The sequence below is a fragment of the Bombus affinis genome, chromosome 6 (genome assembly GCF_024516045.1).
Source record: "Bombus affinis isolate iyBomAffi1 chromosome 6, iyBomAffi1.2, whole genome shotgun sequence".
NCBI classification, from domain to species: Eukaryota; Metazoa; Arthropoda; class Insecta; order Hymenoptera; family Apidae; genus Bombus; species Bombus affinis.
Genome location: NC_066349.1, coordinates 6,696,349 through 6,719,991, shown reverse-complemented (window position 1 = coordinate 6,719,991; position 23,643 = coordinate 6,696,349). Strand labels below are relative to the sequence as shown.

General features: G+C 28.2%; 4 protein-coding genes across 11 annotated transcripts; 1 reads left to right on the top strand and 3 right to left on the bottom strand.

The window, feature by feature from the left end:
• Positions 1 to 472: 472 nt before the first annotated feature.
• On the bottom strand, positions 473 to 8,690 carry LOC126917321 (eukaryotic translation initiation factor 4E-binding protein Mextli). 7 transcript variants are annotated; one of them, XM_050724082.1, is made up of 12 exons: positions 8,492 to 8,690; positions 7,338 to 7,456; positions 7,034 to 7,174; positions 6,779 to 6,948; positions 6,502 to 6,697; positions 6,160 to 6,231; positions 5,186 to 5,246; positions 4,812 to 5,100; positions 3,794 to 4,046; positions 3,602 to 3,738; positions 2,319 to 2,344; positions 473 to 2,236 (listed from the first exon to the last, which is right to left on the bottom strand). In XM_050724082.1, exons 2-12 carry the CDS (start codon positions 7,444 to 7,446, stop codon positions 2,164 to 2,166), a joined length of 1,527 nt encoding a protein of 508 aa, XP_050580039.1. In that variant the 5' UTR covers positions 7,447 to 7,456; positions 8,492 to 8,690; the 3' UTR covers positions 473 to 2,163. The 7 variants fall into 7 exon arrangements, with proteins under 7 accessions (XP_050580039.1, XP_050580034.1, XP_050580040.1 ...); XM_050724077.1 differs by lacking the exon at positions 2,319 to 2,344 and having other exon boundaries at positions 8,492 to 8,683; XM_050724083.1 differs by lacking the exon at positions 2,319 to 2,344 and having other exon boundaries at positions 3,602 to 3,723; positions 8,492 to 8,668.
• A 2,566-nt stretch (positions 8,691 to 11,256) lies between these two features.
• On the bottom strand, positions 11,257 to 15,882 carry LOC126917328 (neuroguidin-A). 2 transcript variants are annotated; one of them, XM_050724097.1, is made up of 4 exons: positions 15,745 to 15,882; positions 14,617 to 15,142; positions 14,167 to 14,517; positions 11,257 to 14,048 (listed from the first exon to the last, which is right to left on the bottom strand). In XM_050724097.1, the coding sequence occupies exons 1-4, from the start codon at positions 15,751 to 15,753 to the stop codon at positions 14,023 to 14,025; spliced, it is 912 nt and encodes a 303-aa protein (XP_050580054.1). In that variant the 5' UTR covers positions 15,754 to 15,882; the 3' UTR covers positions 11,257 to 14,022. The 2 variants fall into 2 exon arrangements, with proteins under 2 accessions (XP_050580054.1, XP_050580053.1); XM_050724096.1 differs by lacking the exon at positions 15,745 to 15,882 and adding an exon at positions 15,223 to 15,624.
• A 652-nt stretch (positions 15,883 to 16,534) lies between these two features.
• On the top strand, positions 16,535 to 19,930 carry LOC126917317 (transmembrane 9 superfamily member 4). Its single transcript, XM_050724072.1, has 10 exons — positions 16,535 to 16,692; positions 17,102 to 17,352; positions 17,412 to 17,558; positions 17,625 to 17,780; positions 17,852 to 18,132; positions 18,216 to 18,434; positions 18,514 to 18,671; positions 18,747 to 19,006; positions 19,136 to 19,319; positions 19,390 to 19,930. The coding sequence occupies exons 1-10, from the start codon at positions 16,690 to 16,692 to the stop codon at positions 19,627 to 19,629; spliced, it is 1,899 nt and encodes a 632-aa protein (XP_050580029.1). The 5' UTR covers positions 16,535 to 16,689; the 3' UTR covers positions 19,630 to 19,930.
• A 259-nt stretch (positions 19,931 to 20,189) lies between these two features.
• Positions 20,190 to 23,392, bottom strand: LOC126917324 (metallophosphoesterase 1). Its single transcript, XM_050724087.1, has 9 exons — positions 22,654 to 23,392; positions 22,440 to 22,585; positions 22,272 to 22,342; positions 22,054 to 22,194; positions 21,796 to 21,963; positions 21,635 to 21,720; positions 21,454 to 21,576; positions 21,204 to 21,344; positions 20,190 to 21,115 (listed from the first exon to the last, which is right to left on the bottom strand). Exons 1-9 carry the CDS (start codon positions 22,765 to 22,767, stop codon positions 20,954 to 20,956), a joined length of 1,152 nt encoding a protein of 383 aa, XP_050580044.1. The 5' UTR covers positions 22,768 to 23,392; the 3' UTR covers positions 20,190 to 20,953.
• Between the last annotated feature and the right edge of the window lie 251 nt (positions 23,393 to 23,643).

Here is a 23,643-nt window from a genome sequence, read left to right as displayed (position 1 = left end):
CTATATTAACTTATACGATGATCAAGTAGACTGAATTTAAGATATATATGTGCGTATATGTCACATTACTCTTAATTTACTTTATTAAAGTCATTTGCGATATAGAAATTAGTAATTAATTAACATGACATAATGAAATACAATCAGTACATAGGCCTCTAATATCAAATGTTTTATGCACATAACATCAGATATAACATTTTTAACTTTTACAAGTGAGAAGTAAAAATACAATCGATATCTAGTACAATGAAGTGTACACAAATTGAAGGTGTATGTATATTTCGGACATTATCATTTCTATACGATACTGGAATAATAAAACTTATAGTGCAAAAAGATAAATTGATTTATTTACATAACTAAATGTTCACATACTTACTATTGATAGAATCCAATGATTCAAAATACATCGCATCTAGTTATAGGTGTGCTTTATTTTGAAGTAAAAAAAAGTATAACCCGACGATACTTTACTTTTATTGGTTTATTATTAAAGAGCAAGGTACAATAATATACTATTATATTACTGCAGTTAGTGTTTATAGTAATAAATTATTAATAATTTAAATCAAATAATTGTGTAAATTTGTAATAAATATTAAAAGATGTAAAAACATACAAACATAACGTTCCGTGTGCGTGCAACATAATTTAGTCCCAGATCAAATAAATATTAAATATTCGACTAATATTTCAAGCCAGAAAATAAAATACAGAAATAACATATTTTACATGTTCAAATAATTCATATGTCAAAAGATACGTAATGCGTAATTTCAAAAATAATCAAAGAAACTTAACAATATATTTGTAATTTATATTCTGGCTAATGAAACATTTACAATACATAATATAATCTTTAACTGAAAGGAGAGAAGTAATACCATAACAAAAAAAAAATAACTTATTGAAATACAATTTTATATCTAATAAAAAATAAACTTGAATTAAGTATAATACAAAATTTGTTATGCAGCATTGAATATTAATTCTTATTATTAATTATACGGAAATCGATATAGAAGCAAAAAACTTGTTTTTATCTCTCCATATAATTGATAATATATATTATACAGTATCATGGTTTTAGTATATAAAATATAAAATCTTGATTTAAGATTAAATGAAATCATTTTTTTTTTCTTTTTTTTTGGCTATTATGTCACAGCAGAGTAATTACCAAAATAGTAGTTCCTACTTTAAAAAGGTAGACTAGACTATGTTAAATCACTATTTTGTTACAGTTGTTATATGTAACAAAATATATATTATGCATCAAAAATTGAAGCATTTTTTGAATGCTTACATAAATTGCATTCTAAAATGTTAAATTTAATTTTATTTACAGTTCCAATCAACAATCATTTGTTAGTAATATTATACTCTTTTTTTCAATTAACAATTTTCCTTCGTTAATTTAAATTCAAAACTATTAATGGAAATGCTATTTTTTAACTTGACAATATTCAAGAATTATGAATTGCATAAGCTATGTTTTATGAGTACCGTAATTTGATCTATATGTCATACTAAAAATATAAAAATCGTTTATTGTCTTTCATAAATGTTTATATGAAGTATTTCAATACTAATAGTAGTAGCGGTAGTAGTGATAGTAATAGTAATAGGAGTAATAGCAGCAGCAGTAGTAGTAATGATAATAAAGATATTGAAATTTCTTCCATCTACTATGAAATATAAAACAGTACATGGATGTATCATTGTAAAATAAACTAAAAATATTGCTGCAAGATACGTTCGATTAATTAGAAATAGACAACATTTTTTTTAAATGAATTCCACAAATTTGCTGCATATAAGTGTAATATAAGAAAGCATAAATGCTTATTAAAATTTACAATATTAAATTATTTTGAAAACAATTTAGATTTAAACACGCATAACATTTTTAAATATTACCGGATACCTCGATATTCATACTAATCATTTTGTATTGCTACAATTAAGTTCGGCAATACATATTATGTTACTCATATAATACCTATTCCTTCATGACAGAACATTATACCAGTTTACTTTTAAAAATTTATCACAATACATCGAGATAAAAATCGATGTAAATTAATACATACAATTTCATGGTGATTAAATAATTTTTCAATCTCTCTCATTCTGGATCAGTTTCTCCTTCTCCGATCGTCAATACTGTAACAAGACCAGCAGCTGCCACCTTAGCTTTATATGTCTCCGGTTCGAACCAGCGAATCGGTTCCTGTTAAATAAAAATAAAGTTTAGTTGCATAATTGCTAATAACAAACTATATTGTACGTAACCATTGTAGTTTCTACATTACCTGGATATGATGTTATAAGCAGCATGCTTTGAAATTGTGAAGCAAATGTTAAATGGTATATGTAAATGCATGCCATTTTAGAGTAGTTACACAAACGTTTTCTAATATAATTTTGAAGTTAAACAAGAATTTATCACACATTTGTTATAATGTACGTACTACATGATTTTAAAAAATACAAAGTAAACATTTTTATTATCTTAAAAATTCCATAAGTGTTATACAATAACATTCAGTATATAAATCTTTTTATAAAATATAAAATTTAATACTTTTTTCACATAATATCACTAAAATAATAAAAATTCCAATAACGTTTTCTTAAATTCATTTAATATTAATCACTTAAATTTAATATGCATAGCATACTATGCAACTATTAAACAAATCATAATATTTAAATAATGACGTATGTGGGAAATTTGAGGAAATATAAAATTTACATACAATGTATAACAAACACATAACACGACATATTTTCGTTTTTGATTTACATTAGTAATCAAACCCCTAATTCATTAAAAAAATAAATATTTTAGTAATAAAATAGAAGAATATGATTGAAAAAAGAACTTTTCGTAATTATTTAACGATAGCATATATTATGAGTCTAATTTATTTAATGAAATAAACATATATTACTATCAGTAATAAACATCAATATATTATTATAATCCAAGAGCAAATTATATTGCTTTCAATATAGAAAAAACCATTATAAGTAACATATAACAAGTTTTACATATAATCACATCTACATAATACTGTCAAAACAATTTTTTTGGTTGAAGCTATTAAATATCACAAAGATCACGCTTGTTCCAAACTTTTGGTTTAAATATATATGTATATATAATATTGTATATGAATTAAAATATCAGCCTTGTAATTTAATATTTCCAAAGGAAAAAAATATAAGCTAAGGAAAAAAGAGCTTAGGAATCAATTCTAACTGATCAAAGTTAGAAATTATTAAACTTTAGGAATTATGATACTTTCGTGAAAATTGTCTTCCACTAATGGAAAATATCTGTTCTTCTATGCTATTACTGATTCTAATAATGTAATGAGATTTAATATCTAAGGACGAATATTCCAAAAGTGAAATAAGTAAAAATATAACAGTTATTTTAGCATCAGCACATTTCAATACGGGGAATAAACGTAACTCCAAAATAGTCAAATTAATTTCAAGGCGTTAATCTTGTATCATCTTGCAAGAAAAATTAGTAAATAACACTGTCGTACATCAGGTGATTAGCATTGGTATCACATTGATGTACCTTGCGAACAATGTTGGGACATTCCTTTTGAATACGAGCCCAATCTGCAGGCGGTCGTTTAGCATAAGGGCCTGTTGAACACAGCAACAAAAACTCGTATGTGAGTTCTCTAATTTCTGGAACTAAACAAAGTATTACTAAAGTATTATCTTTTGTAGTTGAAAGCTTTCAATAATCACTCAAAATAATTACCTCCCTGAGTTGATGAACTTGGTTCAGGTATAATAAAGGGTTTATAAGTTTCTTCACTTTCTGACGTCGCAGTACTATCCATATTTAATTCTTGGCCTACTTCGTTTGTATTATTTGGAGTTAACAATGTTTTTTGTGTACTGGAAGACGAGATCGAAAATGGAGACTCTTCTTCGAAATTGAAATATTCTATACCACTTGTGAAATTTTCAGAATCTCCCAAAAAATATTCGTCTAAAACTAGTTTTGCAGTCTAACATACAAAGTAATTGTGTTAGAAATACATCAAATAAGATACTTAACCCTTAGAGTGCTATGGGCGCATATAGGCGTCTGGCGAAAACTATCGGTGTGGACTAAGGATATATATATATGCGTTTTTTGTAAGTGCCCGGCATGGACTAAGGACGCATGTATGCGTTTTTCAATTTTTCCGAACACCTACGCAGAAGTAATACTATTACGTTTGTGTGAGATAAATATAAATACCTTAGTAACGGCAGTAAACAAATGCCAATAATGCCTCGTTATAACAGTTGTCCAACTGTTTCGCGGACAGTCGCATCTAATTATTAAGAAGAAAATGTGTTGTTTGCGTGAAAAATAAGGGAATGCAGAAAATGCGATGTCGGATTATGTATCGATAATTGTTTTGAAATTCTGCGCACACAACTGAATTATTAACTTGTGTTATATTTACTAAATTTAGTTTTCTAGTTTATTGTTTTCTAGTTTATTACCCAAATTCTAGTTAACTGTAAATTTCAATGTTTATAATAAATAATTAATACTAAAAAATAACGCTCTTTAATCATTTAATCTCGTGCAAAAGAATTACTATAACTTATTACGATTTGCGCTTTGAATAGTCAATCAATAGAGTTCAGTCTAACGAAAAAGTATTCCATCCACAGCGATCGTCAGCGCTAGCTGCGCGCCGTCCATACGGACCACATAGGCCGCGAGTATTCAGCACTCACAGGGTTAATTTATATCTTTAAAAAAGAAAGATTATTACCCTAACAAGATCGAGATTGCATCCTGTGATCTTTAAGGACTGGTTACCAACTGTAACTGTATATTTATATTCGCCTATACTGGCGTCGTTGGTGGAGAAGCTGTGGAGGAGCGAACTTCGTAAACGAGAGTTTTGTTGCTGATGTTGCAATCGATTACTTTCGTCTGACGCACTACTATTTAGTGAGGAGCTAGAACCACCCATGGCTCCTTTTTCTCCTCCACCTTGCTCCAATCTCACCGGCGATGCATTTCGTTGAATCGTATCTTTTATCAAATCCTTCGCGTAACTGACGTAATAATGGATAAAAAGTAACTTAGATATTGCAAGTTTAATATAAAATAAGAAATAATTAAAATTAAAATTGAGCTCACTGTATCTTGTCCTCGGAAGTACCCGTGATTTGGACAAGTCGTTCTTTGGCTCCAGGGTTTACTACAAAAAAAAGCAGTATGTCAAACATACATATTTTGTAATATTAATAAAATGTCAAATGTTTGTTATCAATTAAAATTTATTATGTAAGTCTCATTTGCATTGTGGTTAATGTGCAATTTGTCAATGCAAAATTATATATCAATAGATATCTATTAAATATAAATAATGTTCAAACACTCCAAAACAAATTATTTATGCATTAAAACATTAAAAAGTTTAACATTAATTATGTAAACATTTCCTGTAAAAAGAGATAAGATAAATTTTTAGATATGTTTAAAACTGTAAGCATTTATAAGCAGTAAACAAAATAGTATGAAATGCATAAAATACTGAATAACATTGTAATAATAACATCAAATGTTATTCAACATTTTATACTTACTTAAATGTGATTTAATAAGCTGCAAACAATATGCATACTAATGATAATAAAATGTGATAACAATCAAGACAGTCATACAGTAAAAAAAGATTTTAAGTAATCACACAATCGAATTTTCACAATATCATTAAGTGATTAACATAATAACATATAAAGAAAAAATATTTCATGCAAATAAAGGTAAATGTAAGTTACAACATAAATTATATTCGTGAATGTACAAATATCATTTGCTATCATAAATTTATTTTACAATGTTGTAAGAACAAAACCCATTTATTTATATGTTTTATTATGAAAAGTTTTTCAATATATTTTACTAATGTTTTATATGTGAATATATAGTAAATATTTAACAAAATATTTATTCATAAGAACAAAAAAACTCCAATTTCTATTACTTTATAAAGTGGATTGATGTAATGGAAATATTAGGTATGTAAAGATATTAAAAAATATATAATTAGTTATTTTTGTAATGCGTGAACATGATGCTATTAAGCCATCTGCAAATTATTTGTTTACCTCGCTGGAAGGAGATGATTGTCTGGCTGAGCTCTTCGATCATGTGAACCCGCCGCCCTTTTATTCCCATCACTGTATTTTTGTGCAAATGATTTAGAAGTAGAAACATAATACTTACTACTTACAATAGATGTGAAAAACAGTATACAAAATATAAGATATATCAATAAACAGATCCAAAAATATAGTGCAACGGTAACTTAAAATTAAAATAAACCATTCAGAAATTAAAACAAGTAAGCCGTATTCTACATTATATTATGATGTTTTACATGTATGTATATTTCATCTACAATATACATATGATTAATATAATTTTAAAAAATTTTAAACTTCTCTTACCTTTACCAGAATCACTGTTACGTATAACAACTTCATCTTTACAGTAGTTTTTTCCAGGAATACGCGTAGGTTTAACAAATTTGCCGCTATTTTTTATAACTTCTCCAGGTCCTAGAATAGGTGCCACAGTAGGGGAAGTCATTGTTGCCATAGGAGATGACAATACATTTGTAGGTGTGTCAGGAATTACTTCTGCCTATTAATGTCATTTAGACTTCTTTACAAACCATTCCATTTATAATAAGACATAATATAATAAAATATAAGGATGACATACATTATCTAAATGCGATAATTTCTGTGTATAATATACATCCATAGAATCTGTGTGACGCCATTGCTTGGCTCTTAATTCTATAAGTTCCAGCAGGTGAACCCTAGTCGTCAAATCTAACTTTTCGTCTTGACTTCCATTTCTGATCGCCACAAAAGCTCTGTCCAGCTGATCTACAAATTAAAAGAAAAAAAAATTGCAATTAGTATCTTGACCTCACTCTATTTTTTATATTAAAAATATTATTTTAAGCTATACCTTTATAAATAGCTTCTAATTGAGGAGCACAAAGTTTTAAATGATTACACATTGTAATCACACTTATTTGCAGCGTTCGATCATGGAAGCCATTAGTTAGTTGCATAGCAACATTGTCGATTAAGGACACTATGTCCTCCACTGTAAAATATAATATTTTAATTTGATAAATTATAATAACCAAAATCAATAATAAAAAATTATAAAGGAAGTGAATAAGAGAATACAATTTAATATGCATGTCTTAGGTATGTAATACAATAAATGATGCATTATATAAGTATATTAATTAGCAATATATTACCAGTCGTAATCCGCCCATCGACGGTCGCGTGGCGTTGAGCAAGTTTAAGCGGCCGAGGTTTTTCGATTTTCTTGATGGTTCGAGCTCGATTCAGTTGTGTTGCGGCCATTCTCTATAATCTTAAATAAACAAATACAAAGAATATAAAAGGACATTAAACAAAGCTACTAAGTAGATAAGGATTAAGCACAATTTAATGAAATTAACCAATATAGCCTTTATTTCTTTCACATAATTAGAAAGCATAAGTTTCAAACACTACTTTTAAGAAAGTAAAAATAAGTATAGAATTTTCTGACCGATTTCTTTTCACACACTGTTGAAAGTCTTCCTAACGCGACGCTACTTCATAATGTAATAAAAGCAATTATTTGTATGATCAATATTTATACAGATGTTGCATTTTTTTTAGCAACTTAATATCATTTTGAAATTAAAGAAGAGAAGGATATTTTATTATCTTAAGTTTAATCGTTTTGTAGAGTGTATTCTTCAAAATTTTCGATATGTAGTTCTGCGCCGCGGGTGATTTAAAAATAACTACGGAACAGAGTGTGGTTTATGTAGAAAATACTAAGCAATAGCAATGGAAAAAAAATTGAATATTTAATGTACTAACGTGAATTTTAACAATATTTGCTACAGTTGTTGGAGTTGGTGCGAAAGTAGAGTCTTTACAATAGTAGGTTATTTTACCGTAGCCTACGTAGCGATAAAAATAATTTATGCGGTCTCCATGCGAGCGCCTTTGGTACTTTCGACATCTTGTAAGGCACGTTAGAAGAAGAGGGAAAATGTGTAAAGAACAAAGAGAGATAGTAAGCAAAAGAAAGGAGAAAACAAGAGTGGGGGAGGAAAAGTGGAAGGGAAGAGTAAGAAATAAAGGGAGGGGGGAAAAGAGAAAAAATATAATGAATTATTTAAATTTTGCAAAGTACAAGACAAATAACATACAGAGAATTCTTTATGTACACATCGAAATACTGAATTCTATTAAGGTAGGACATTAACATGAACTACCATTGCAAAATCCAAAATTATGAAAGCTAAGGCACGTCAGGTCGAAAAAACACTTAACATTTAACATTAATCAAATTGTTATATTTAAAGAGCAGTATCTACAATTTAATTTTTACAATTAAAAAGTCACTTACCACCACGTCGACCGTGCCACAGATCAACGACAGGCAGATCGTCTGAAAGAAATCGGTAAGATATGTCGACTGTCGTTGACATACGTTACGAAGGTATACTCAAGTGTCTTAAATTTACAACAGTGATACTAACATGTTATTTAAAATTCACTAGCAGAAGGAACGTAGCGCGATGAAAGCACGGTTACATAAACAGGTCTCGACACTCTCTAGAGAAAAGCGCTCAAAATTTGAGTTGTGAAAAATCAATATGGAAGACAACAAAGTTCTTGTTATTACAAGACAAACAAAGATGCATAGAATGCCTCTGTTTCTGTCTGAGACATGCATAGCATATCATGCACGCACAGGACTGAAACCATTTTGCCTTCCATATTGATTTTTCTCGACTCAATCTTCGAACAATTTCTGTCATGCTTTCGCCCACTTTTAGTATAACTATCGAGACCTGTTTATATGATCCCAGATGGAGGTTTCTGCGTTTTTTAAACTTTTACGTACAACTTCATACAATAGAAGAAGATAGCCAGGATACAAGGGACAAAAAGTGTTCTTGAACCGATTTTTATTATGCATCATTATGATGCACCATTCGATAACTCACCAAAAGAAAACATCATAAATCAATTTTCAGCGCTCTATCTTGACCAGAAAGGTAGTTACAGAGTGAATTCGAATTATCTCTTTTTATCCTATTTTCCCAATTTAATGGCATGCAAAAATTCTACATCATTATAGACACGATCATGTATGTTGAAAACTTCTTTTAGATTTTTTTGCTGCGAACCTTAAGTGAAAAAAATTAAAAATGCTGAAAAATTTAGATTTCGTATAGAAGTTTTAGAACGATCACTTTCTTATCTTTATACTAACGACGTGCCAGTATGACTATTATTCTCAATCTTAAGACTCAACCCAAGACCAATGATCTTTCGTGAACCATACTTAGTAGGTAATCACTAATCTTTTACCTGAAGGGACACATTACATCGGAGCAGGACAATAAAGTAATAAAGTAATAAGGTCTTAAGTTGGATTAAATAATGTGGTTTAACTTGTGTTGTAATTTAAAGATAATGAAATGCAGGGGACACTGGTAAAATATTGTTTTTCTATTGAAAAGGCTATCAATACGTTTACTTGTACCATTGAATATTAAAATATTGAAGCAAACAAAGAACGATACGAAAGTTTTGAATTGCAGACTATGACAGTTTTAGATAAGTAATAATATTATAGAAAAATGACATATACTATTATGTGAAATTAAAATTATTTGATGAATATGTTATACTTACCTAAGTGGAAAGATACGCTTCAATTACGAAACAACACTTTGAGTAGGTATAAGAATGAACCAGGTAGGAGATAGCATTGATGCTTAAAATATCATTAACAATTAGGAACTTTTCAAATAATGACAGGAATTTTCCAGGGAAAAAAATAGAATAAAAATTAAGCTAAAAGGTTTACATTCAGCAAATCCCTTAATTTTCCCAAATATTTTCACATGACAATTATAATTGAGCATAAGATCGAAAACACTAGATGGATGGTTGCTACATATAACAATTAGCCATTTTTGTGGATGAATCTCTGATTTTTTAATAAAGCAATTACTTTTCAATTTAAAAAAGAATGATAGTTTTTCCCAATGTATTGTCTTCAGAATCCCTACATAAAAGAGGAGATCATAAATACGAAAATAATAATTTTCAAAAAGAATGAATACCATTCCTGTCCATTTACTCAAAATTAGAAGATCTAATACTGATTTTATACATTTATATATAAAATATTAAATGTTAATATATTAAATGAATATCCGTAACAGTAAAACAATACGTGGTTGAAGGATCGACGGAGTAAAATGTGTCCCAAAATTATTTGCATGTACATTTTATGATAAAATATTCCTAAAATACTTTTAGAACACTTTTAAATGAACGCCGTTTGTTGTCGTGTAGTAAATAATGGGAAGAAAATCGATGTAATAACAGAAAAGTGGATCGCTGTGACGCGCACGAACCTGCGATAAAAAAATTCACAGCGGTACCATAAAGGAATATACAAGATACCTTGATCGCTCCGCTATCCACAACGTTGATATGAGAAACTGATAGTCATATGGTACAAGATAAGGGACATATACATTTTCAATTGATTAAATCAATTTAATTCCTTTTATTTGTATATTACTTTTTCGAACGCACAAATATTAAAAATCATACAATATACTCACTGCGTAAAAAGAATGCAAAATTTGAAAATATTAATCACATTTCTACCTGAAAATCTTTAAGGAAATTGGTTTTTGACTTTTTTAACTACCACACAAAAAAATTGGAAGGGTTTTTTCCAAAAAATCTAGGAAGGGTTGAGAATAATAGTCATACTGGCACGTCGTTAGTATAAAGATAAGAAAGTGATCGTCCTAAAACTTCTATACGAAATCTAAATTTTTCAGCATTTTTAATTTTTTTCACTTAAGGTTCGCAGCGAAAAAATCTAAAAGAAGTTTTCAACATACATGATCGTGTCTATAATGATGTAGAATTTTTGTATGTTGTTAAATAGGGAAAATAAGATTAAAACGGATAATTCAAATTCATTCTGTAACTATTACCATTTTGGTCGAGGTAAAGGGTTGAAAATTGCTTTACGATGTTTTCGTTTGGTAAGCTTACCTTTTGGTACGGTACAGTAAAACCGGTTCATGCACACTTTCGAGCTCCTTATCTTGCTACATCCTTTACGTAAATAAATTATTGACATTGAAAACATTTTATTCAGTCAGTAAGAAGCATTCTACATGATGATGATGATGATGATGATGATGATAATGATAATATAATAATAATCAGAATAATCATAATAATTATAATAATATTAATTTATAATAATTCATTCGTAATAACCATTTGTAATATACAGGTAAATCTCTCTCTCTCTCCCGTACGCGCTCACTTTCGCTCTCTCACATATACTGAATTGTCTTAGTACATAAATTATAGAAAATTCATCAATAAATGAAACATTACATTCTTCAGACTATGAATTAGTCAATAAATCATTTTATACTCATTTTTGCTGCAAAGATATTTTGTTTCTCCTTTTTTTAGTTTGTTATTCGGCAGCGTTGTTGGATTTGAAGGACTACTTTAAACTCCCTGCCCGCAGTAACGTTTACATACTTTGTGCTTCCTTTGTACATTGCTAAAAAATTCATACCTGCTATGCAGGTCAAAGATAACAAACTCTAAATACTTCTCTTCATAAGGCATAATATGTTCCATTATATTTCACAACAAAATTACCGTATCAGTAAATGTGTAAATGAACAATAACACAACAATGTAAACGCAACTGACGCAGTTCTATTATTGTAAATCCATATTTCTATTGATTTGAGGTAGTGTATTCAATGTAACCCTATTACTTTGCTGCTATATGTTGTGTGTGGATATGTGTCTCATATGAATATTTTTCACACCCATACACTTTTACTATAAGTCCAAAATATGTAAAACATATTAAGAAAATTTATCTTTAACAAACAGATGTAATCATAAATCTTTTAACTGAAATTTCTTCTCTACTTATTGCAAACAGCATGATATTTTTCAATGAGCATTTATAAACAGTTCAGAATGTAGAAATGAAGAATATACACTATGTATATATGTATATATATAAATATACACACACACACGCACACACACGAGTATAGTATTTAGTATTTTGGACTTACAGTTATTTCAGTTGTAAGTGTGCTTCAAAAATTATCATCTATGTATAAAGTATGAGAAAACTAAATGTCGGGCAAATTTTGAAACCGATTGTAATTTTTCATTAATTATTTTGTGCATGCCATACATTACACAGGCATGAGATTTTGTAAGTATACCTTGACATCATTAATCAAAATCTTCCCGCTATTCAGTATTCCAACTTCATTACCAAATACGACAAGGCTGCTGACATTAGGCTTGCTAGCACTTGTAAATAATGCCCAGCAATTGTGCTATTCTGTTAGTTTCTTTAACTATTATTTGATGAATAATTTATCACATTTTAATCGTCTTCACAGATTGAAAAAGAGAGGGCATATGTAACATCATGCATTACCAAGTTGGCTCAATCTATGAACACTTTTGTAAAAAATATAACATCTATGGATGGTTGAGCCCTTGGTTAGCATATAGCGAATTAGTACTTTTGAAGGTAATGCGGATCACTTCTGCAGGAACGACTACTGGATACAAATATCCATGTTATGATCTGCATTAAATGTATTTACCATCATCCTTCCTTTATCTTAAAAGGAAACATTTGGGTTTAAAAAGATACCCAAAGTTATATCTAATATTTAAAAAATGGAACCTATTTAAGCACAAGATATGGATGCTCTTTACAATTTGATTGTACAAATTCTTTATTTTATTGCAGAAGTGATTTTCGCTCTAGTCTTCGTATATTAGTTTTTCTTTCAATATCACACATACCCCCTCTCTAAGAAACTAAATACAGTAAACTTAAGTAGAAATCGAGAAATTGACAATATTAATTTTGAATTTTGACACATTCGTGTTATCCTTATATTACTTTTAATATAAGTTTAACAACTTAACCAAATCAATCTAAAGTTAAAACAATAAATACAATGCATAAACACATTGTAAAAAATTAAACTTAACATAAAATATGACTCACATCAAGATATAATAGCCTCAACAGTTTACCAGGGGAAAACACAAACGAAACATACATATAATAGTAAAACTATTTACTACACTACTCTAAAATAGCGAGAAAATCCTAAGACACGCGATATCGCACGATGAACAATATTTAGAAGTTGCAGAATATTTGCAATTTCTAAAATCATTTTCCTTATTAAACTTGAATTTTCTAATTTTTGCATTGAATGTCTTGTGATTTTTACGCTTCTGTAACAATTAATTCAATATCATCCCTCCTGCTATGTTACTGGTTTCCTCATCTATAGCTGGAGAATATCTCAAAATAAAGCAGAAAATTTTTCTGCTTTCAACTTGTACGTTTAACTTGCAATTTTAGATCTTGGAGCCGAAATCCATTATTTGATTAATTGTGTCACGATTACACGTAATTTTCTTTTATAAGTTAAGCTCGTATGTACCTTGACATTATTCTTCATGTACTTAATATCGTCAGAATATCGTTTCTTGTGACTTATGGAACATTTCAACTCCACAGATAAAAATTGATTTTAGACAACAATTAAAGATTAAAATCATTATTAACTATAATTATTAATTACACGACCATTAGTATGTCTTATGTAGTAATAAATTACCATCGTGCTATTTTATTTCACCGTTGACGATTGTTGTTTTTATTACTAGTTGTTTATGAGTTATTTAGCTTAACTTATTAACGAGTATTAATGGCATCTGCATTTGTCAAGAAGAATTGAAGTAAATTTGCATTTTACCTTAATTATTAATGCTGTACGAAATTCAGCTTTTTCAAATTTTTATAAACTCGATTTAGTGATGCCGTTTTTTCTTGAAACCTATAAGAAAATACAAATTGTATTGTAAATAAAATACTTCAGTATGACATAAGCATATTTACTAAATTTAAATTTTTATATTAATTTTAAATTTAAATAACTAAATTGAAATATTTACTCTTTTTAGCTTTGCTTTTTTTCTGAGCTTTTCTCTTTTTAGCAGATACAGAAGATGATTCCCCGAAAGTTGTGATTTCTTCTCCAAGTGTACCAAGAGTTGTTATTTGGCGACGTCTGTGTTTTTCTTGTTTAGTAACAGGTAAGCGCGTCATATAATTTTCTTCATATTCTATCTTCCGTTTATTTTCTCGACCTAGACTAGCTTGTTTTTCCCCTAAACCGTGTTTATCTTCAATGGGCGCATCTAAATATTCTTCTTTTAACTCTCTTAAAACAGCACCTGATACTGCACGCCTACGAGCTCTTTCTCCTGATTTGCGAATTTTTTCAGCAACTGTCTCATCTCCATCTGCAAATGAAAAATACGAAATATTTAATGTATTATAATTTTTTACCTTAAAATATTACAGCTGTTACACTGTGCAAATATACATTTATAAATACTGACCATAATGTACCGCAGCAAGTTTTGGTGGTACATAAATATTAGATTTTCTTGCCTGTGTTGGTTTAAAACCATCTACTTTACCATCTTGATCACTATCAGATTCTTCATCATTACTATCAAATGCATCTGGATTCGCTTTAAAATTAGTTGGATCATCACTGTTAATAGTACCAGTTACTGCAGTCTTAACAAGTTTATCTATTTGATATTTTAGTTTGTGATCTATTGGTCGGATTTTTTCTAGGACAGTTCTTATTTCAATTAAGCGATCGATTGATGGATCTCCTTCTATACGTTCTCCTGAACATTTTCTCAAAACTACATAAGTCAAATTAATCAGATAAGAAAGTAACATATGATATTTCATTTCTAGGAAACTAAGACCCTTGTCCGTAGAAATTTCCCCATTTTTGACACGGACTAACATATTGTCTACAAGTTGATTAACTTGTAGAACATTAGCATTCATCTCCCCAAGCAAGCGAAAAGCCTGTGGGAGATCTCTTTGTTCCATTTCATCAATTGCCTGCAAACAGAATATTTCATTATTAAAATAACATATACAATTTAGATAGACATATTATATACGTAAAAAAAATTATGTACCCTCATTATTGTCATATTTTGTTTAAAAAAGAAAAAATGTTTATAAATAAACAATTCACAATAGGATATTCATTCATAAAATGTTAAATTTTTATTTCACATGAATTCAAATATCCTTTAAGGACATCACTTAAAATTTCTACATAGTCTTTCACCGTATTTGACACAAGTTCAATATACAAAAATCGTTATGTATTCTATTTATTTCAATATTAATCACATTTTATTTAAAAAATGAAATACGCGCTAAATTCTGTTCGTAAAACTGAAGCGTAACCAATGTTTTTATATAAGTTTCACCCGAAAATTTGTAGAAAGGCTTAATTTTAAGAGAAATGTCGGACCCGTGAATGCACGGGAAAAAAGCGCAATAATCTGCTGCCATCTTTCCTATTTACTAATGGATGACAACGGAAAAAAAAACAATCAAAAATTTCCAATAGACCTGATAGAAAAATGCATTGATTTAGACAAACTGCATGGAAATTTATCAATGTAATATACTTAAAAGTTTCTACTCACCTGTACCATTGTTCTGAAATAAAAATTAACCGAACAGATGCATATCTAAATAACGTAACTTGTAATTAAACGAGTCCCCACGTGGGACGATATTTTCCTTTTCGGGGGTATATTTTTTCGCTCGGAAAAGCTTGATCAAAACACCTTCTATTATGTAGTATAAATGTTTTCATTTTCTATTAAAATTAAACTTTTATCAACTTATAAATAATCATTTTTATATATTAAGAATTTATAATATAGAAATGAAATAGATTAAATTGTTTATTAAGTAATATTTTACATTTATAAAAGATTCACTTCCTTTTCATTTGCAAGGATAAAAAATTGCGGGAATTTTAAGAGTAAACACACTAATTAACACTTTCTATATAATAATTAACATGCTAGATATCGTATTGAACATTAGGTATATTATTTCTCACAACTAAATTAGTCATAAATCAGAATAGCGTAAAATAAAATGATTTAAATAAAAAAATATCTAAAATAAATATTGTTTTCAATACGAGCAGTAAAAGCTAGATAGAGGAAAATAGAATTGTCGCACAGGAAAATCATTTTGTTTTTATTCATCTCTTGTATTTTTTCTAAATTTTATCAAATATAAATAGCCGCTTATGAAAATTATGAAGTTCCTCTTGTTTTAACAATTCTATTGGTAAATGTTACTGTTACTATTTACTATGTATTGATAAATGTGGTAGTATAAAAAATAACATGTGTATATGACCGTGCGTGCACGTGTAACTGAAAATAAACCTGCTAGGGAATTTTATAAAGAATCATGCTTGTATTATTTTACCAACAAATGTTTCGAAACAAACTTCATGTTGAAGTAAATTTCATTTTTGACGTGAACGCAGTAGAAACTCTACGAGTAGCGATTAAGAATAACGTAAGAGATACGGCGTGGCGCGCCTTTAACGAAAACAATATTAAAGAATGGTAAGCATTTTTCGTTTATTATTTTCGTGTGTTTAAAAGTTATTAAGATTGAATACCACAAAATAAAAGTATTTATTGAATTGATGTGGCGGTTCTTTTCAGTATAGTATTTTCTGTCTTCATAGTATTCGTAAAGTACAATGCCATTAGTCTGTCAGAAACTTAATTACGTTTTATCACAATTACTCAAAAAATGTTTTAAGGATTAGTGTCATTAAGTTTCGTAATTGATTGAAATTGGTAAGACGTATCTCTGGTAGAAGATAATGTGAGCATATCCACATTTGTATTTATAAATAAATCATATTTCAATTTATCCTATTGGACATATAGTCGTTTTTAAAAATATCAATTATTTAATTAAGATATAGTAAAACATGTACCACATAAATTATGCTTCTGTTAACAGGGAAGATTAAAACAAGGCAGTGCAATATTTGTAATAATATCATTATTAATTGAAACAAATGGTTTCTATGTGCCTGGTGTTGCCCCTGTGGAATTTAAAAAGGGACAAAAAATTGATGTTAAAGCAGTGAAAATGACCAGCACTCATACACAATTACCATATGAATATTATTCTGTTCCATTTTGTATACCAAAAAATGGAACTTTTATTTACAAATCAGAGAATTTAGGAGAAGTATTACGTGGTGACAGGTAAGATTTTCTAACTATCACTATATTCTGAAAAAGTAATTTGATTCATTGTTACATAGAATTGTAAATACACCATATGAGGTATTAATGGCAGACGATATAAGCTGTAGATTATTATGTCATGGACCATCTAATCTTATGACATGGAATGAAGAAGAGTCGCAACGTGTTATAGAACGCATTCAACATGATTATACTGTGCATTTGTAAGCATATATTTGCATTATAATTTATATTAATATATAGTTACAGTAATTTTTATCTGTTCTTAGGTTAATTGATAATTTACCAGCAGCAACAAAAAAGGTTCATAAAGATACAAATAACGTAATCGTATATCATGGATATCGTTTGGGTGGTATCATGAATGACCAATATTACATTAATAATTATCTTAAACTAAAATTAAGTTACCATAGATATGGAGAGTTAGTATAAAAAGCATCAGTTGATATGTAAATGATATTTCAAACTATAATTATTTTTTTGCTTTTCATAGAAATGAATTTAGAGTAGTTGGATTTGAAGTAGAAGCTCGTTCAGTTGATGTAAGCCAACTAAAGTTTGATGGAAATACTTGTATAGTGCCCACACATCCTCAGGCAAATCCTCAATTTGTTAGTCCCAAAGGAACCAAGCTTCTGTTCTTATATTCTGTGGAGTGGAGACAATCTGATGTGAGTTGGGCAAGTAGATGGGATATATATTTGGGAATGAGTGATGTTGAAATTCATTGGTTTTCAATCACCAATTCACTGGTTGTAGTCTCTTTCCTTTCTGGTAAATATACATCATACTCTATACTTTTAAGTCCTTTGATTGCTTTGAAGTTTATATACAAAGTCTTCAATAAAATTATATAGGGATCTTAACTATGATCATGATTCGAACACTAAGGAGAGATATTGCACGTTATAATGCTGGTGAAAGTGACAGTTTAGCAGGTTTAGATGAAGCAATTGAAGAAACTGGATGGAAACTTGTTCATGGAGATGTATTTCGACCACCACCAAATCCTCGATTATTTGCCGCTGTGATAGGCAGTGGAATTCAAATATTTTTTATGGCTTTAATCACAATATGTAAGGTTCTATATTGTTGTATGAAAGAATACCATACATTACTAAATATTTTTATACTACTTCTCTTATATACCTTTAGTTTTTGCTATGTTGGGAATGCTTTCTCCTGCCAGTAGAGGTGCACTTGGAACCTGTGCAATATTTCTTTATGTGTCTTCTGGTGTAATTGCTGGATATTTTTCTGCACGACTTTATAAAACAATGCGTGGTCGAAAATGGAGAAGGACAGCATTACTAGTAAGGACAAAATGGGTTAATATAAGATATAAAGATAATATAAAATTTACTATATTACTATATAATTTATTACAGACGGCAACACTGTATCCTGGAATAGTGTTTACTACCTGTTTCTTTTTAAATTTCTTTATATGGGGAAAGCATAGTTCTGGTGCAGTACCATTTACAACAATGTTAGCATTATTATGTTTATGGTTTTGTATATCACTTCCTCTTGTATACCTTGGATATTTCTTCGGATATCGAAAACAACCTTTCACACATCCCGTTAGAACAAATCAAATCCCCAGACAAGTTCCTGATCAGTTATGGTACATGAACCCAATACTCTGGTAAGTTTAAAGAATTTATTAATATGTTAAGAAGTGATAATAATAATATGTTAAGAAATATGTATATACATATATATGTATATCAATTTCATTATATTGCAAACAAAATGTTTATTATAATTATTACAGTACGCTAATGGCTGGAATTCTTCCGTTTGGCGCTGTTTTTATAGAATTATTTTTCATTCTAACAGCGTTATGGGAAAATCAATTTTATTATCTTTTCGGATTCCTCTTCCTCGTTTTCTGTATACTTGTCATTTCTTGTTCTCAAATATCCATAGTTATGGTCTATTTCCAGTTATGTGGAGAAGTGAGTAATAAACAATTATTTTCAATTGTGTTTATAGCATATATACTTATGTTATTTTATTCGTTATTAGGATTACCGATGGTGGTGGAGAAGCTTTATTGTTAGTGGAGGATCAGCTATATATGTCCTAGCCTACTCAATTTTTTATTTTATGACAAAATTAGAAATAACAGAACTAATTCCAACACTTTTATATTTTGGTTACACTGCATTAATGGTATTAACGTTTTGGTTATTAACAGGTACAATAGGTTTCTTTGCTGCTTATGCATTTATTCGTAAAATATATGCTGCTGTAAAAATAGACTAGTCAAATTAATCATTGGTGAAATCAATGATTAAAGAAGGTAACACATTTCCAATGTTACAAAACATATTTAATTACTTTAAATTAAATGTTATGTATTAAATTAAATGTAATGTATGAAACCAAAATAGTACAATAGTTTCATTTTCGTTAGATTAATCTAATTTGATTAAAAAGATGAGTAGTACATTTACCAAATAATATTCTTAAATATTATAAAATTATTTTGTTTATAACGAAAAATATGTAAAACTTACAAATGAACAGAAAAAAGTTTTGATTAAAGGTCGTGATGTATAATTTAGTTCATTGCATTATTAATACATAATTTTCTTTTTTTATCGTTTATTACATATCTCAAATAAATATTTCGTTATTATTAAAGTACTTATAATTTATAAAACAGAGTACTGCTCACATTCAGCGAAGAATACATACATTCATATAAAAAAAATGCATAGACTATATTAATATTACTTCCTTTTAACATAAAATTAAAAAATATATAAAAATATTAATAAATGTAATATTAATTATAGTCAATGCTAAATACAAAAATAATATTAGTTCACAATTATTATATTTTTTATTGCAATAAAATAACAAGTTTGCAAGTTATATCTGTAGACATTTGTTACTAGACATGTATGCATCGAATGCATATAATGTAACATTAAGGATGTAAAATTATGTCACTTACATTTGGATAACCTGGGATGTATATTTCTCCGTAATGTCATGTCATATAAAATGTTTATTAATTGTACGTAACAATTCACTTTTGGACTAATTATGAAGATCTATATTTTTAATTATTCAAGTATTATTCAAGTATGTTTAGTAAATCAGTAATGCTACGGTGTTTTATATATGAGATCTTTGATATTGGCTGATTAAATATATAAGACAGATATAAGTTTTGTACATGTTGCAATGATTATATTTGCGATTTTTAATATTCTTATAGTGTGTTATATGTATTTATACACATTTTCCTTTCCAATAGAGTAGTTTGATAAAATAATGAAAAGAAGATTGGAGTATGTAAAGCGAAATAGTATTCAATAATTTAATGCAGTTGAGATGTGTTATTGATCTGATTAATATAATAATGAGAATAAATAATATAAATATTTTATACTTAGAATAGTGTAAATAATATGTAACTAATATTTTTATCTTATATATATGAAGGTACACATAAAAATATGAATACTTTGAGCCTTATATTTTTATGTTTTAGTTTGTTTATAATTATTATTTATAATCTACTTACTGCACTTTTTAAAATTAATACTAATAAATAGAAACATGTCTTTATGAAACTTTAATGAAACTTTAAAAGATAATGTCGATTTTGTTTCAATCTACATTTTATGATAAAATATATAAATATACACACTATACTGATAACATAAATTTTGATCTCTGTAGATTCCACAGGCATGTAACATTTTGATACAGAATAGTTATTGGGGGTAAATACACCCTGAAATATGAATATTACTTTAAGTATGTATATGGTAATAAAATTATGAAGTTATATTAAATAGTTTTTTCAAATGTGTAGAACTTACTAGTAAAAGTGAAGGATTATCCTTATTACGCCAACTGAAAGATGGTATTGTAAATTCTAATATATCTCTTCTATGTATTCTTCTACAACCATGATGAGTGTGACCATTAATGATTAGTCTTGGATTCAATATATCTAAAAGCTGTAAGTTAATTTTCTATAATCTATCTATAAATTCTATAAATTCTATAAAATTAAAAATCTATAAATTCAATTTTATTGCAATAATCCTTGCAAAATATTTCATGTACTTGCTCAGATGCTTCCTTTGATAAACATTCCCATCGTTCCCTAAATTTGATATCTTTTATTTCATCTGGTGCTTGATCAGGTTCATTGCAAATTTCATCAGATTCACGATACATTGGATAATGCTATAATTATAATTCAAATATTACGTTATCGCTTTTATTTTAAGAAACATTTACTGACCTGTAAAATAATTGGTCTGCTGTATCTCGAAATTGCATTATCTTTGTTACAACTACTTCCCATATCTTTAGCACATTTTAAATGTGCTGAAAAATATTTTTATTTATACATAAGTTTTAATTCTCATAATTATTCACTTCTCTAACAAAAAGTAATCTTACTGGAAATTTTATTTAATGCAATTTCTGTTGGACGACACAAAAAGCACCCATCTCCTTCCAATGCCATACTATTAATTAGGACAAAGTGATTCCCTCTAATACTAACTCTTTTCACACTTGGTGACTTCAAACCATTTACGAATCGTTGATTTAAGTATGGTGTAATAGCTAAAGAAATATTTTTTTGCCAAAAATATCATATTCATTTTATAGTTATAAAAACTATTCATAGTTTAAAAAAAAAGTATTTTACAATACCATAATGAAATCCAATATCATGATTTCCAGCAACAACATAAAGATGAGTGTGTTTAGGTACTGAAAACAATGAATGAAATCTTTGTATGTATTGGTCAAATTCTGCTGAACTACTCCACTGTCCTTCATCAAATAAATCACCTGTCGTAATTATAATATATTTATTATTTCAATTTATCTTCAATATATTATATCATTAATATAATTTTGTTGCATACCTAATATAAAAATTATGTCTGGTTTATGAAGAGTAACCATAGTTTGGAATGCTCTATACATTTGCCATTCTCTAGATAAAGAAAATATTGATTTCAATAGGGAGAAATTACTTTCAAAGATGTATAAAATATTTACTACTTGTTTATTGTCATATAATAAAATCAAACCTTTTTAATTTATCAAACCAATGTCCATTTTTTGAGCCCAATAAATGAGTATCTGCTATAAACATTGCATGTACCGGAGTTTCTTCTGGTGCGGATTCAGTAATTGTTGTATCAGTTTTATGTGGTTCCAAAACTGGCCATGCACACTGTTGTGTTAAATACAACATATGAAATTTTTAATCTTTATAATCATTTTGTTATTTGTACGACTTACCTGAATAAGCACAAGGTAATATAGTAAATATTCACAAAAAATAAACACACATGCTAAAGCTATGACAGCTTCAGTTAAATATTTCTTATATGAAAATGTTCTGGTATCTAACATTTTGTAGATTTGGAAATACTTTAAAGATATGATTTACAAATCACTGTAAATGCAGTTGTGAATAGATAAATATTATACATCAAATAGTTTTTTTATTTCAAGTGAACATTGAACATTCTTTTCACTGTTTACATCATATATTTAGCATAATAAATATATTCTGTTTCAAATGTTGAAATGTTCTTAAGAAGTAATGTCTTTTTATGCCACACGATATTCGAATTCACAAATTCCCTTACCATTTTTACGTGACTTACAAAATTATCAATTTAATAGATAAATAAAATTACAATACTAATCATGTTTGGAATTAAAACTACGTGTGACTATCATAGCAATATTTTCTTTTTTTCTACAAGTAATCAACTAATTCAAATCAAATCAACTAAAGTAGAAAAACATTTGTATATCGCAGTTCATAACTGTGATAGTATTTATTTGTAATAATACTTCGAGGATGTAATTGTTGCAGTGCTACAAACAAGATCTTGATTGTAGTGGTGCAATAAAATAGCCAACTGTTGAATAACATAATATGATAAAACTATGTACTTGCTAATTAATAAATATTGAAATACAGGCAAGTATAGGAATTAAGTTCATAGGAACAATATTCACTAATATTAAATGATACAAATAATAAATGTATACATATACAGATACATTGTTTTGATAATCAATTTTCTTATTAGTATCAAGTAACATGTACAAGTTTTAATGATATATAAAATATTTGCACAAGAATATTCAAAATTCAAATTTTAATATTTAATGTTAAGTATTAATAGCAAATGTTATTTTTCTGTAATAAGTACATTACGAAAGTATACACTTATGATACTATATTATGTGATACATATGACACATAAAAGAATA

What these genes read in the sequence shown, in the direction of transcription:
- LOC126917321 (XM_050724077.1), bottom strand. Translation starts at nt 7,446, where the DNA reads ATGGCCGCAACACAACTGAATCGAGCTCGAACCATCAAGAAAATCGAA. An exon ending in AATTATCGCATTTAGATAAT is followed by an intron (nt 6,698 to 6,778) that starts GTATGTCATCCT and finishes TGACATTAATAG; the next exon opens with GCAGAAGTAATTCCTGACAC. An exon ending in AAGTTCATCAACTCAGGGAG is followed by an intron (nt 3,739 to 3,793) that starts GTAATTATTTTG and finishes ATAATACTTTAG; the next exon opens with TAATACTTTGTTTAGTTCCA.
- LOC126917328 (XM_050724096.1), bottom strand. An exon ending in ACTTGCTGCGGTACATTATG is followed by an intron (nt 14,518 to 14,616) that starts GTCAGTATTTAT and finishes TTTCATTTGCAG; the next exon opens with ATGGAGATGAGACAGTTGCT. An exon ending in AAAAAGCAAAGCTAAAAAGA is followed by an intron (nt 14,049 to 14,166) that starts GTAAATATTTCA and finishes ATTTTCTTATAG; the next exon opens with GTTTCAAGAAAAAACGGCAT.
- LOC126917317 (XM_050724072.1), top strand. An exon ending in TGTAGTCTCTTTCCTTTCTG is followed by an intron (nt 18,133 to 18,215) that starts GTAAATATACAT and finishes AAAATTATATAG; the next exon opens with GGATCTTAACTATGATCATG. An exon ending in TACATGAACCCAATACTCTG is followed by an intron (nt 19,007 to 19,135) that starts GTAAGTTTAAAG and finishes TAATTATTACAG; the next exon opens with TACGCTAATGGCTGGAATTC.
- LOC126917324 (XM_050724087.1), bottom strand. Translation starts at nt 22,767, where the DNA reads ATGTTAGATACCAGAACATTTTCATATAAGAAATATTTAACTGAAGCT. An exon ending in TGGTTTGATAAATTAAAAAG is followed by an intron (nt 22,343 to 22,439) that starts GTTTGATTTTAT and finishes TTCTTTATCTAG; the next exon opens with AGAATGGCAAATGTATAGAG. An exon ending in ATAATCCTTCACTTTTACTA is followed by an intron (nt 21,116 to 21,203) that starts GTAAGTTCTACA and finishes TTCATATTTCAG; the next exon opens with GGTGTATTTACCCCCAATAA.